Consider the following 14,434-nt stretch of genomic DNA (forward strand, 5'->3'; position numbering starts at 1 on the left):
CAGTAAGTAATCTTCATTTCTCAGAAATCCATTTTCGTAAGTTTGTACGTGTAAGTTAATCGATCTATTACGTAGCGAATCCAATAACGGATAAAATATCATTACATCACATATTTTGAGACGTAATAATGTTACGTATATTAAGTCGATAATATTTTTCCTATGTGCATTTTTGCTCTAATTGATATATTTGCTCTATTTATAAATTATAATAGGGTTTCGAGTATATAAATATCTAGTTAGATGTGCTAATATATTTATAACATTTTGTTCTCTTTTACGCAACTGTGTATTCATCTTCCGTATCTCGTTTTTAATCATTATTTTTGTCGACATTTCGTTATATGAAAAATATCAAACTACGCTACATTTAGTTGTATACACATCTATACAGTTATTATTCGCTATTATTTTCAATATTCGTATAACAGAGAGAGAGAGAGAGAGAGAGAGAGAGAGAGAGAGAGAGAGAGAGAGAGCGGCGCGCACATTCAATTTATTTTCAAGCGATGATAAGTTCCTTGATGATAAAACTCTTAAAACATAAGATGCAATGCAATCAGTTTGTTTGATCGCCATATCTTTTATTTTATTCTTCTTCATCGCGAGAACAATTAGAGAAATGACGAAAGACATTGAGTAATCTTGCGATACGATGCGGATAATAAAAGTAGCGCAAAGTTTACTATAAAAACTCCATCACTGTCCGCGGTAACGATGCTCGAGCCTTATACTTTGTCGAGCGAATTATGATTTATGGATAGCACTATGGGGTGACCGCACGGGATGCCTTGCGACGCGTCAAACAAATTCCCTTCGGGATTCTCCATTTATTCCGCGTTATACACGTGCGACTACCGGTTTTCATCCCGGCTTTATACACATGTACTCGCATTACGTACACAAAGAATCACGAGGATATGTCGCGTCGCATATGTAAAAAGTATATAACATATCTGTTTTTTTATACATATATCGCATAAAATCTCTCGAAATGTATTTTATAGTTTGAAAAAACAACTAGCATATCACGGCTTTTCAAAACACAAAAAGAGAGAGAGAGAGAGAGAGAGAGAGAGAGAGAGAGAAAGAGAAAGAAAATAACTTATGTATCAGAGTCTTTGCGCCAAAATTTAATTGATACCTGAAAAATTGAGTTGGATACGTGCAAAATTCTTCTCAATCTATATATTTCACGTATAAAATGTCACTTTTTGATTAAAGTAATAATCTTTCTGATTATAACGTGTGAATTGTGTTAATACAATCACAGATGGTTATTATCTGAAAATACTAAAGCTCTTTAAATCTTTTAAAGAAATTCATACAATTTAATACATATCTAACGGAAATATATAATATTAATGTATACGTCATACGTGTTCCTTTAGGATAATACAATGTTTAAAAAAATGTGCAAAAATTTCGGACATTCCGGAATAAGTTTGAATTAAAACAATGTTTGTCATATAATTTTCGGCAAACAATTTGTGAATGTCAAAGAACAAAATCTATGATTACAGTAATTTACAGGTGATGGAGATATAATCGATGACAATTTTTGCGTTAAATCATATTTTCTCATATTTTTCTGTTCGTTTATCGGAAAATTCTCTTGAGGTGTTCCATCCATTTTCCTGTCGCCGATAAATTTAACTGACTGCTCGCAATTTGTGCCAAAGAATAAAAGCCACCAAATATGTTGGATTAAAAAACAAGATTTCTTATCGGTAGTTTAGTAAATGTATTCTAAGCAGCGCATTTTTCCTGATAAATGTCTGTTTAGCGCGATAATAATATCGTATAGGTGTATCTTGGATAATGTTTCTTCAGTATTATATTTTATAATTTAGTATATTGCGTTGTAATGAGATGCAATTAGCAAAAAATTAAAATAATTCTTCAAATTATGATATCGTGTAAAAGTGTGAAGAATATTTTCTAAAATCTATTATAGTGAGAGACTATAATTTTCAATTTTCGATTAACGATAATATGCGTTCTCATTTCGAATTATGTAATAATACATATATTTAAATACAATAATACCAAAAGTATATTCGTGCAAGCAAGGGTGCAAGCAATTCGATGACAAAAATTAAAAATGTGCCTTACAACTTACTAATTACTTAGGCTTATATCAAAAGTCCGAAATTGTAACTTTATTCGGACGAATGAATCTTAATGGAAATCTCGTTTAAAAATAACAATTATGGATTTACAATACCTAGGTTGGCGTGAACTTCAAAGACGATACAACCATTGCTTTTTAACCATTAAGGGGAAAAAATGTCTTTATAGAGACTAGTTCTTTGAAGAAGCGAAATGAGAGAACCTGGGCTTCGCGTTTCAAACTGCTTTCAGTATGCCGTTTATTTAGAACCGTGCTTGCATGTGTAGAAAATTCAATTCTCTATCTCGCGTTCTTTCTCTTGATCTCCTTCTCTCGACTCTTCTCTCGCTTTGTTGCTTTGTCACTTTGTCTCGGTGTCGCACATTCGTTCCTAGTCTAACGCGGAAAAAGACGTCTGATACGGACATTATCTCTCGGAAAATAAATTGCATTCGATGCTGCGGGTTTTACTTCGTTCGTTTGAGGAGCAAGATATCGCAAGCCGCTTTCACAAATCCAAACGATAACGAATTTCGAAAAATTAGTAGAATATAATACCCGTACCTCTCCCAAATAATGCACGACGAGACATACAACAATCTAAATGAAACGAGAATAAAGGCAATTTGAAAAATAAACATTTAGAAATAGACAATAACTATTTTTCAACTTTTGCGTAATTATTTTGAAAAATTTAAAAGATTTTAGTATAGAACTTGTTGTCTGGTTTTATATCCCGCGATATAACTAATAAATTTTTCATTTTATATCTGTATTATATCATACAACTCTCACACGGAATTTTTAACTAGCTGTTAAATACACCATAGAGATTACGAAATTATTATACTGTTATTATCATTTATAGCGACAAAAATGCATTGTAACAGGCAAATAAAGTATTTTATCATAACTTGTTCTCTTGAATAGAAGGAGAAATATTTTCGTAAATTATATATGTACATAAATTATATCGTATATTATAAAGGTATAATATGTAGATAGCGGATGTGTCTGTATGCAACGATAATATATGTACGCAATAAAAATAATCAAAAATAATCACACACACAGTTTATCAAAAGAGAAATATAAAACGTATTATCATAACTATTCCCATGTAGAAAACTAGATACATTATATAAACTATTAAAATTATGCCAACAATATTCGATAGAAACATAGAGGCTGTCCTCGTTTCGTATCATCCTTCCCACGTGTCATCCACTTCATTCAGACAAACTTTTGAAAGGGCAAATGGAACTAGAAGTTTCAATTAGCCGGAAATTTTGTTAACTGATTATTTGCCCGAAAGTTTTCAACTGACACGTTCATTTATAATTAATTGGCAAAAATAAACTTGGAAATTAGTCATTTTTACTTAAGCACTGCGAGCTAAATAGCATAAATATTAATATATATTGCTCACGAATTACTTCGAAATGTACATCACGGGAAAAAATATTATAGTTAAAAATTACAATATAATTTTTGTAACAATAAAACATATTAATATATACAAGAAAAACTCAACAGTATTATACATATATACACATATTATACTTTACAAAGCAGTATTTTCCAATTAAAAAATTTTTAAGTACTAATGTTAAAAAAATTTGATTCTTTTTCACATTTTATTAAACTATATACATATTTATTTTAAAATTGATTAACCGCACAATGGCACATTGCCGACTGTAAAAACTGTAACAGATAATTTACAAATTGAAATTTTAAACAATGTCTTCAAAGCAATTTAATAATTTATAATTGGATCTCGAGCTGTATCTTTGGATGAAGTGCATAATTTATTTTCTGTAATATATATTTGTGATTGATTTACATTTATATTTTACCTAAGTTTAATATCGTTATTTTTATTTTTCGGAAAATGTTGAATTTTTTACACAAAAGTATCTATATTGAAGTATATTATGAAATAAGTATATTTTTACCGGAGTACTCTATCGATAAACAGAGAAACGAGGCACACATTTGTCACGTTGCGTGTTTGAATGTATTCGCAATAATTTGCATTCGTGGACAGAAACATGCATGAGTCTTTTTGCTTCTTAGATCGAGTTTGTCGGAAAACTCGTTCGAGGAATATTCTTGCAGGAAATTTCGCTCGTTTTCTTATACTCGTTCGTCTAAATCATGACGCGAATACACGCACGCACGTACGCACAAGAGATCGAAACTTCCGCAGAAGATGTACGGAAAAAGATATGGCAAAAGAGAATAGTCCCTAATCGAGAAAAAATCTCTATCATTACACGTCGGAAATAAAAAAAAACTCTCAAAGAATTTTTTCTGGATTTTTTTATCAATAATTATACATATATATATATATATATATATATATATATATATATACATATTAGTTTAAATTTTTCTTTGACATAGATATTTTCACAGCAAAACTTATTCAAAGAGGGATAAACAATCTGTTAAATTTCAATGGAATAATTCGAATTAAAGATCTTTTATAAATTAAGCGTCAGACCTTTTCCTATTGCTATTCTCGTCAATAAAAGGAAAAAATGTCTTATATATAAATAATTACGCAGTTATATCTCTTAAATGCTTTTAAATTAATATAAATAACTATTAATATAGCTATAAAACACATAAATTAAAAATTCTGAGATAGTAAAATAATTGAAGAGTAATTTTTCAATAAAATGTTATAAAAATTTGTAAAAAATTGCTTGCGTGCTTTCCTGCGTATGTATTGCTCGCGTAAAACTGCAATTTTTATATTATACATATTTTTTTATATACTACCAAAGTTTTCACATATAGTATATTATATATCGTCGTACATATATAGTATATATCTCGAAGAATGTTGATGTGTCTTTCTACTATATATATCAATCTAGAAATTATTGGAATTTTATAACGTGTGGAAATTTGCTCAAATATGCTATGTGTCTTTTATTAAAATCAATCTTTTTTCTGAAAATAATAAATCGAAAAGAAAGTTTCGAATTAAATCTTTTTCTCTCTAATAAGAAAAAACATATTTTAAGTTACTTGAGAACTTTTTTTTAATATCAATGACATTTCTTGACAAAAATAATCCACGAATTTTTTATTGTTGTCAATATATATTTTACATTTATTTTTAATGGCATATTTATGAATATCATGTACTTGTACATTTACATGCACATGTAAATGTACATGTAAATCTCATTTGACAGAAAATTCATATCTACACGAGCAAATTAATTTAGTGAAAAATTCTGTAATATTTAACAGTGTGTGTTACATGAGCTGAATATCAATATTCACCACGATATTTTCGGATCATTGAGCAAAGTTGTCGAATTTATTATTCAAAAAGGCTTTTACCAAAAAATTATACGCGCGTCGTTAAAACGTGGTTTTGTGAAATTTGCACTTACATTCGAGTTGCTAAAAACATAAATTTATTTCTCGATAATATATCAATTATTATTAGTATGTTCCTTCAGTTATACAATGTCTAATTTAATTTACATATCTAGTTACTTTTTCTTAAATCGAAAAGAATATTTAAAAAATACTTAATTAAATAACAACTTATATCTCTGATATATCGATATCTTTTTTTGCGTTTCCCTTGAAATATATATATTAAATAGAAATATTGATTTGTGTGAAATTTGACAATATATTGACTTATAAAATAATTTTAATATATATTTAATATAATATGTATATATATATATATATATATATATATATATATATATATAATATACATACACATATTATATATTAAATATATATTAAAATTATTTTACAAGTCAATATATCGTCAAATCTCACACAAATCGATATTTCTATTTAATCTTTAAAACATAAAACCCCACATGACATATTAAAAAATATTAAAAAAATATGTTTCCATTTCTTTAGTCTAAAATAGATATCTCAATTATTTAGAAGAAAAATTATTTTTAAATTTAATATATTATCAGTATTGATAATAGATATTAAACAATTTAATAATTAATATTTTAATGTGCAACATTTTTGTATTTAATATTAAATTAAATTGAAAAATTTGCAAACTAAATATATAATATTTAATTATTTTAATTAATTTTATTAAATGTATAATAAATTTGCATTAATCGCTATGTATATAATAAATTTTAACGCGTTTTTATTAGCAACATAATAACTTATTGTTAGTCAAGAACATATATATATCTCAATGATAATATTATTACATATATCAATATTATATATATCATAGCTTAATATTATTACGCTATCAATATTATCCATTTAAATTATCAATTTCGTTGACGGAATCGTATAGTAGTTATATACATAGATCACTGGTTATTAAGTTGAGGCGGACGTGTATGTGTGTGTGTGTGTGTGTGTGTGTATTCAAATAGAATATCCTTTCATAAATAATACATTCATCGATTTCGTTTTTTGTTTTTCTCACAGATTATATCGAGATAATTGATTTTTATTAATAAAATACTAATTGAAGATACATAACATTTTAACTTGTTTGAATACAGCATATATATATTACTTTGCTTTATATTACACATCTTTTTCAACTATATTTATATTGACAAGATCCATGTATGTGCATTTATAAAAAAGAAAAAAAGATAAAAATTTTCCAAAACTTATTCCGCGTGTGCAATGATTTTAGTACAGATGAACAATCGAGTTATTGTATACTAAAGTAGAGTGGAATGGATTATATGCATTCGATCGTTCAAGCAGTATTTGGCAAACATCAAAATATCAATATACGAAATGAAAAGAAAACAATTTACCTTGACTACCAGTGAAAGTCCTTGGCGCCAAGTCAACATACCCTGGTCGCACTGAAACGGATGCAAATTCGGATGCAAAAGTTAATATCCATTTGTCGGTACGCGTGTCCCGAATCGACCGTGATAAATGCACATCGATACGCCGAATCTATTATATATATATATATATATATATATATATACTTATACTTGTTAGCGATTCTACGAAATACGAAACCAATCGACGCTCGACGCACGATACACAGCTACGTTTGAATATCATACTGATTGCGCCATCTTACATCAGCGAAGCGAAATGAATCAAATGTGACGTCATGACTGTCGCGGAAACATAAAAATACTTAGACGGAGCTTTAGCTTGCCAATATCCGACAGCCAATAGAAAAGCTTGTTTTCTAGTGATTATAGTATAGTGATTATATTTTCTACTGGATACACACAACGAACCATTTTGACTATATAATCAATTTAATATACGTAATATATATAAATAATCTAATATATATATATATATATATATGTATATTACTTATGTATAATACATAAATGTATATTGCTTTGAAATTTAATGTAGCTGTTACAATTAATTACTATAATAGTTAAGTCGTTTCAATCATATCACAAAAGTTAATAATTAATATAAACATTAATAATAATAATAAGTGAGTTTATATTATTTACATTATTTACATTATGTAATGTGTACATATATAGTTTTGAATTAAAGAATTATTTGTAAAATAATAGCCTAATAATAAATAATATAAATAATATTAAATAATATAAAAGAATTTGAAAAAATGTAGCTGATGATTTGTATTTCGCGCCCAAAATGCGAGTGACCAAAAAGACGGACACGGTGTGAATTTATGGAGCTCCATCTATGTATCGTATCGTATCGTATGCATCCATGCGCGGAGACGTTCCTAACCTACGACACTTTCGGTGTGTCATTGACACCGCATACATATATAAACATATTCCGAAGGTGGTTAGGAAAGAAAACTGTGGAAGGATGTTTATAGTGACGAAAGAGATTGACAGCGAGAATATTAGTAAATTGTGCCGCACATGCTTGAGGGAAGACGGCGACAAAATGGTATGCTTATTCGTGGGACCGGCTGGTTCGTCGCTCGCCGCCAAATTACGATCGCTTTCTTGCTTGGAGGTAAGCAACAATAATATTAGACATTTTTTGTCTTTTCAACTTTGTGTTGAATGTAAAAGCTGTATGCGTTTTGGGTACTCGTAGGTTTGGCAAGGAGATGGTTTGCCGGAAAAGATGTGCGATCGTTGTGTCACCAGAGCGGAATCGGCTCTTTTATACAGAGAGCAATGTCGTGCAGCAGACAGAGCTTTGCGACAAGCAGCGTTGAAGGTATCAGCTCAAATTATAATATGTATACGAATGTACAAGTCGTAATGTATTAAATTACATTAAATTATATATATAAAATATTACAATCGAATATATTTAAATCAGGTATCTGGCTTAACATCGTACACTACTGTTTCTGGATGCAAACTCTATCAAAATCAACAAAATCAAGGTTTTATACCCGTGCAAAACTCTCACAAGACATTAAAGTGTATGGAATGCGGTGCTGTGTTTACCAATTACCAAGAACTCTGCGCCCACAATCGACTGCACTTGCCCTTTATGCAGGATAACATACCTATGCAACACATGCACATTGTGGAATCTCAAAATTCGTATCTCAATTTTACTCATGTCGGTTCAAATTTTGTCAATGATAGTAATATAAATATGCAATTATCTCCATCAGTCAGATCAAATATGATGCATGCTATGTCATTGAACGAAGAAAATTCGAGTCGGGCCGCTTGTGCCTTGCATTGTTCTTTGTGCAATCATACTTTTACCAATAGGAGACAATTAATAAGTCATAATATAACGCATAGTACGGAGAATGTCGATATATCGTGCGATAATGAAAATATAGAGATATGTGAAAATTCTAATCATATTCCACAAAATTTAAGTTACGAAAGGTCCATTCATTCCGTTGATAATCCCATTCAGAATCTATCGTATCAAAGATCTACCGTGGATGATAATGATGGGATGCAAAATATAAATTTTCCAGAAAATATCGACTTGGATGGCGTTCAAGAGAGTAGTTCGGAGCGTATACAAAATGTAACGATACATTCTGAAAATAACGTATCAATTACGGAAAACTTGAGATATATAAAAGCAGCTGAAAAAGATAGACAACTTGTAATCGAATATCACGGATGTTCAACTGATAATAGTTATAAACAATCCGATATAAAAAGCACGGAAGATGTTCACGCGAAGAAGCACCAGTGTGAAGTATGTTTGAAACAATTTTCTCAAAAATCTAAATTATTTGCTCATCAATTATCTCACTCTGGCCAACAACCGTTCAAATGCCTGAGTTGTGGCAAATCTTACGCATCAAAGAGCAAACTCAATGCACACATGAGATTACACACCAAAACCAATGTGCATCAATGTAAGGTATGCGATAAAATATTTCCATATCCGTCGTATTTAGAAGAACACATAAAGGTACATAATAAAAGTGATAACGATAGGCCACGGAGCAAAGAATTTGAATGTAGCGTTTGTAATAAACGTTTTCAACTTTTAAAGAACTTGAAAGCTCACGAAAGACTTCATACTGGAAAGGGTTTAGTGCAATGTGAGATTTGTGATAAAAAATTTAGTCAAAATTATAATTTAAAAATGCATCTACGAACGCACAAGACATCGAGGGTGCACAAATGCGAATATTGCGACAAACGTTTTGTACAGAAAGGTAATTTAGTTGAACATTTACGAATTCACACTAAAATGAAGCCTTTCGTGTGTAAATTATGCGGTAAGAGATTTGCGCAATCGAGTCATCTTAAAAGTCATGAAGCCTCCCACGGCGCCTTACGACAACATCAATGTCGATTATGTGGAAAAAGATTCAAATTAGCTAATCATTTAAAACGGCATTTAAATTTACATACCGGTTCAAAGATGTATAAATGCAATCAATGTAACCAAATGTTTTCACAGTCTTTCAGTTTGACAAGACATTTGAAAAGGCACAATGAATCGCATATATAATGTTTGATAGATTGTAATTTATGTACATAGAAAATTGTGTTTTCTATATATGTATATACATATATTATATATATATATATATAAAGGCAGCTGAAAAAGATGGAAAACTCGTAAAAATGGCAAAAACACATTTTATAATTGCAAAATTTTCTTTATTTATATAATATATATGTTATTTTTATTCTTCTTAATTATTATCTTCATGTTCTAATGAAGAATAAAGGAATCTTAAATCTAAAATCTGAAATCTTAAACGCGCTTTTCTTGGAGTAAATGAAATAATGTCAGAACAAAAACAATTTTTTATTTGCTAACAAAACACTTGCTATAAAGATATATTTATTATATAGGTTTAATAAAATTTTAAATTCTTTACTTGTAACTTTTTAGGGTTGTAGTTAGAATATTTATGCCTTCTCGCAATTGTTCTTCCGTGATTGTTAATGGCGGCGATATCCTAATAATTTGACCATGTGCAGGTCTCGATAACAATCCAGCATTTCTCAACTTCAAACAGATATCCCAACCATCAGCAAACTCTATAAACAAAAAGATTCATCAAATATGTACATCAATATAACAAGATTCAATATAGCTTGTATGTACATAATACAGGAGTGTTGTTAAATTCAACGTATAGTCTATGTATCGTATCACTTTATCGTATTTTTCGTGTAAAAATATCGATAATACAGGATAAAGTCGCAAGATATTGGATAATTCGAAATTTACGTACACATCAACAAGTATTTTATCTTTGCTCATATTGTGAAAGAGTTTTAATTTATCGGTGATCGACTATTTATCGGTGATAGCTTAATCGTTAGTAATTTGTTCATGTTTGTTCACCTTTGTTGATGACGAGACCAGCCAAAAGACCACGTCCACGAAATTCTGTCGCGATATCCTTCGGTAGCTTACTCAGTTCTTCTTTTAGAATATTCCCTAGTCTCTTTGCGTTCTCCGCTAGATTCTCTTCTTCCAAGATTTTAACTGCCTCCAGAGCAACCCTATTTCCAAGCGGACTTCCACCGAAGGTACTTCCATGCGAACCCGTCTCCAAGCAAAGCATTATCTGAAAAGACAATTATTGAGATTTTTAAAGATCTTTATCCATCGATCGAAGAATTACCATCGAATATAATGCTACTTTGGAGCTTCTACGTAACGGTAGATATGCCTTATTATATTTGCATACAATTTCAAAAACAATTCGAAATGCATAAAACGAAATCATTATTATTAAAATATTTTATATTTTATCTAAAATTATATGTATATTATATAGGAAACAAAATGATTTTAACGGCAATAAAGTCTCTTCTCGGCTACCTTATCATCCGCCAGAATGCCGGACACTGGATACATGCCGCCAGAAAGTGCCTTTCCCAAAATAAGAATATCCGGTCTGCAACCTTCGTAATCGACTGCCAAACGCATACCAGTTCTGCAGAGACCAGTCTGTACCTCATCAGCGATCCATAAAACGTTGTACTGTGTACACAGTTCTCTTACACGTTTCAAATAACCATCCTGAACAGAAAGTAAAAAAATGTTGGATATTTGTAAACAGGCAACGATATTACTTTAGTTTTTTATACCTAGAATAAGTAAGAAACATAACTCGAGAAGCAATGTTTTTATTTAGCAAAAGAACAAGACAATTCAAGTAATATATCATGAGACTTTTATCTCTTAATATTCTTATCACATACCAACCATAAAACTAAAAATAATAATTATAAACGCAATATTCATAATGTTCATAATATCGTATATCTTTGCATCAACTTACAGTCGGTATTATTACACCAGCTTCTCCTTGGATGGGTTCCATCATGAATGCGCAGATATTGGGATTGTCTTGGAATTTTTTCTCCAAAGCGACCGGATCATTGTATGGCACTTTTTCAAAAAGGGGTACATAAGGACCGAAATCTGTGTAACAATTTGGATCCGATGAGGCCGACAAAGCTGCTATTGAACGGCCCCAAAAATTTCCATTAGCGAATACGACAGTAGCCTTGTTACTCGGTATCTTCTTTATTCTGTAGCCCCAGCGTCTGGCCATTTTTACAGCTGTTTCGCCACCTTCGACACCTGTTGTAAGTAAAACAAAAGATCTGATTTTTACAATTTTGCCTCAATATAGAAATATAATATAATTTATGTTTCTTATAAATAGTAAACATAATTTTTTGGCAATAATTACTAACAGAAACAAATATTATTTTTTATAATAATTCTTAATAATTCTTAAAGCGAACTCCACACCTGTGTTCATTGGCAAAAATCGATCCCATCCGAGAAGTTTCGTCAAGTATTCTCCTAATTCGCCATGCGGCTCCGTATAAAAAGCTCTTGATGTGTGCGCCAGCTTTCCAGCTTGATCTCTCATGACTTTCACTAGACGCGGATGAGAGTGGCCTTGATTAACGGTCGAAAATCCCGCCAGAAAATCAAGGTAAAGCTTTCCATCGATATCCCATAAATAGACCCCTTCTCCACGGGATAGGACAACTGGTAGTTGTTTGAAATGTATACCACCATACTTGTTATCACGATCGATCACTTGCTGGGTACTCAAGAATCTTCTCTTGTCTGATTCTCTTACGAGATTGAAGAATCTCTGTCTCATGGATTGCATGGTCATATTTTTTCTCACCTTATAATAGATAAATACGTTAACGTATGAATCTTTTTATTTATTTGAAATTATTAGCCTTTTATTTATTGTAAGATGAAGTAATTTTCCAAAAAGAATATGTGATTTAAAAATAATTTATATAATTATACACTTAAAAACAATTACTATTAATACTAAGATCTGAAATTACATATGTTTTGCGCACACACATTTACTTCATAATTAACATGGTATTTTTATATAAAAAAGAAAAAATTTCTAATAATATTTAGTATATATGCATAAAAAAGTACCGTCTTTTTGTTTCCTTAACACAAGTAAGTATGTAAAATGTCGAGAAATAGTCTGATGGTAATTTCAGCAATCTTGCTTTTATATCAAGTTGGTAAAAGATATGATTGCTTTTTTATTGGCGTTATTCACAAACATTGCGACAGGTATGGATTTAAAATAAATTCCGTCACAAACAAAACCATATCTGATAAAGAGTATAATACTGATATTGAGAGTATAAAGGCGCCAGTGTGTCAAAGTAAATAAATAACAATAAACAATAATCTGAGATGGCTTCTATTAAAAACACAGGTAGAGAAAACAAAATTATTCAATTTGGATAAAATTTTTTGGTTAATACAATTTGTAAACATCTGTTTTATCATTAGGAATTTGACAGAGTGATTATGTGATAAATAGAAAAAAAAATTAAATTTTAAAATAAATCTTGAAAATATACTCTCAAAAATTTTAGATATATTTTAAGACTTTATTTGAGAATATACACATTTGTATTTTTAGCAGGAAATTAAAAATATAACAAACATAATAAAGTAATAATAAGAAAAAAAAGAAAAAGATAATATATCAATCATTCTATTAACTGTGTTTATAGTTATATAAATTCGATGAATATATCAAGTTGGGAAGTGTAAAACATTTTATCGAACAAGAATCATCTTACTACTCTGTGTTTTTACTACTTATTGTGATTTTGTAGAAATATTTAAAAGAAAAATTATATGTGAAACATAATATACATACATGAGGCATATCAGATAATTACATCACATATATTAGATATTATTTTTTAATTCAATTGTTTTTTATTATTTTATTAAGAGTAAAAAATAATTTGGTGATATAATAAAATAATTGAAAAACAAGAACCAATAATCTTACTATTATTATCATTATTATTTAAATGATTACAGCAAGCTACATGTATATATATATATATATATATATTGTGCATATACCTATTTTTTGATACATTTTATCTCTCGTATTATTGCTCTAGGAACACATTATTATTTGCGTAGAGAACATTATCGTATTAAGCTGTTAATACGATACGTAATAAATCACATATACACGCACATATTCTCTCGTTATTATACACATTCTCTATGTTAGTCTTTATCACTATTGAGATAATAAAATATGACGAGATAACAATACACAATTCAAGATGACTCTCTCTGCATAATAGAAAAAAATCATTATAAGTAACGATAATCATAAGTTCATTGCATTTATACGTTTCGCGTTTATCTCGTATTTCGTAAATATTAAACAATAATAATATTCACAATTTGAAAATATACACGTCAATGTACATAGGTCAATCGTTTAATCTTTAGAATATATATATAGCTTGATAATTTCAATCTGTCAAAGCAAATTCTTTTGACATAGCGCACTTACATATTGTAGATTAACATTAAAACATTGCATGAATCTTATCGTTCGCGATGGACATTGTGTCTTAA

General features: G+C 29.6%; 2 protein-coding genes across 2 annotated transcripts; one reads left to right on the forward strand and one right to left on the reverse strand.

The window, feature by feature from the left end:
* Positions 1-7,812: 7,812 nt before the first annotated feature.
* Positions 7,813-11,192, forward strand: LOC140671611 (uncharacterized). The gene is made up of 3 exons (XM_072903051.1): positions 7,813-8,083; positions 8,168-8,293; positions 8,399-11,192. Exons 1-3 carry the CDS (start codon positions 7,826-7,828, stop codon positions 10,019-10,021), a joined length of 2,007 nt encoding a protein of 668 aa, XP_072759152.1. The 5' UTR covers positions 7,813-7,825; the 3' UTR covers positions 10,022-11,192.
* On the reverse strand, positions 10,306-13,224 carry LOC140671615 (ornithine aminotransferase, mitochondrial). Its single transcript, XM_072903056.1, has 6 exons — positions 12,962-13,224; positions 12,296-12,686; positions 11,817-12,121; positions 11,354-11,554; positions 10,871-11,096; positions 10,306-10,560 (listed from the first exon to the last, which is right to left on the reverse strand). Exons 2-6 carry the CDS (start codon positions 12,672-12,674, stop codon positions 10,394-10,396), a joined length of 1,278 nt encoding a protein of 425 aa, XP_072759157.1. The 5' UTR covers positions 12,675-12,686; positions 12,962-13,224; the 3' UTR covers positions 10,306-10,393.
* Positions 13,225-14,434: the final 1,210 nt, after the last annotated feature.

This window comes from Anoplolepis gracilipes, chromosome 12 (assembly GCF_047496725.1).
Source record: "Anoplolepis gracilipes chromosome 12, ASM4749672v1, whole genome shotgun sequence".
NCBI lineage: Eukaryota > Metazoa > Arthropoda > Insecta > Hymenoptera > Formicidae > Anoplolepis > Anoplolepis gracilipes.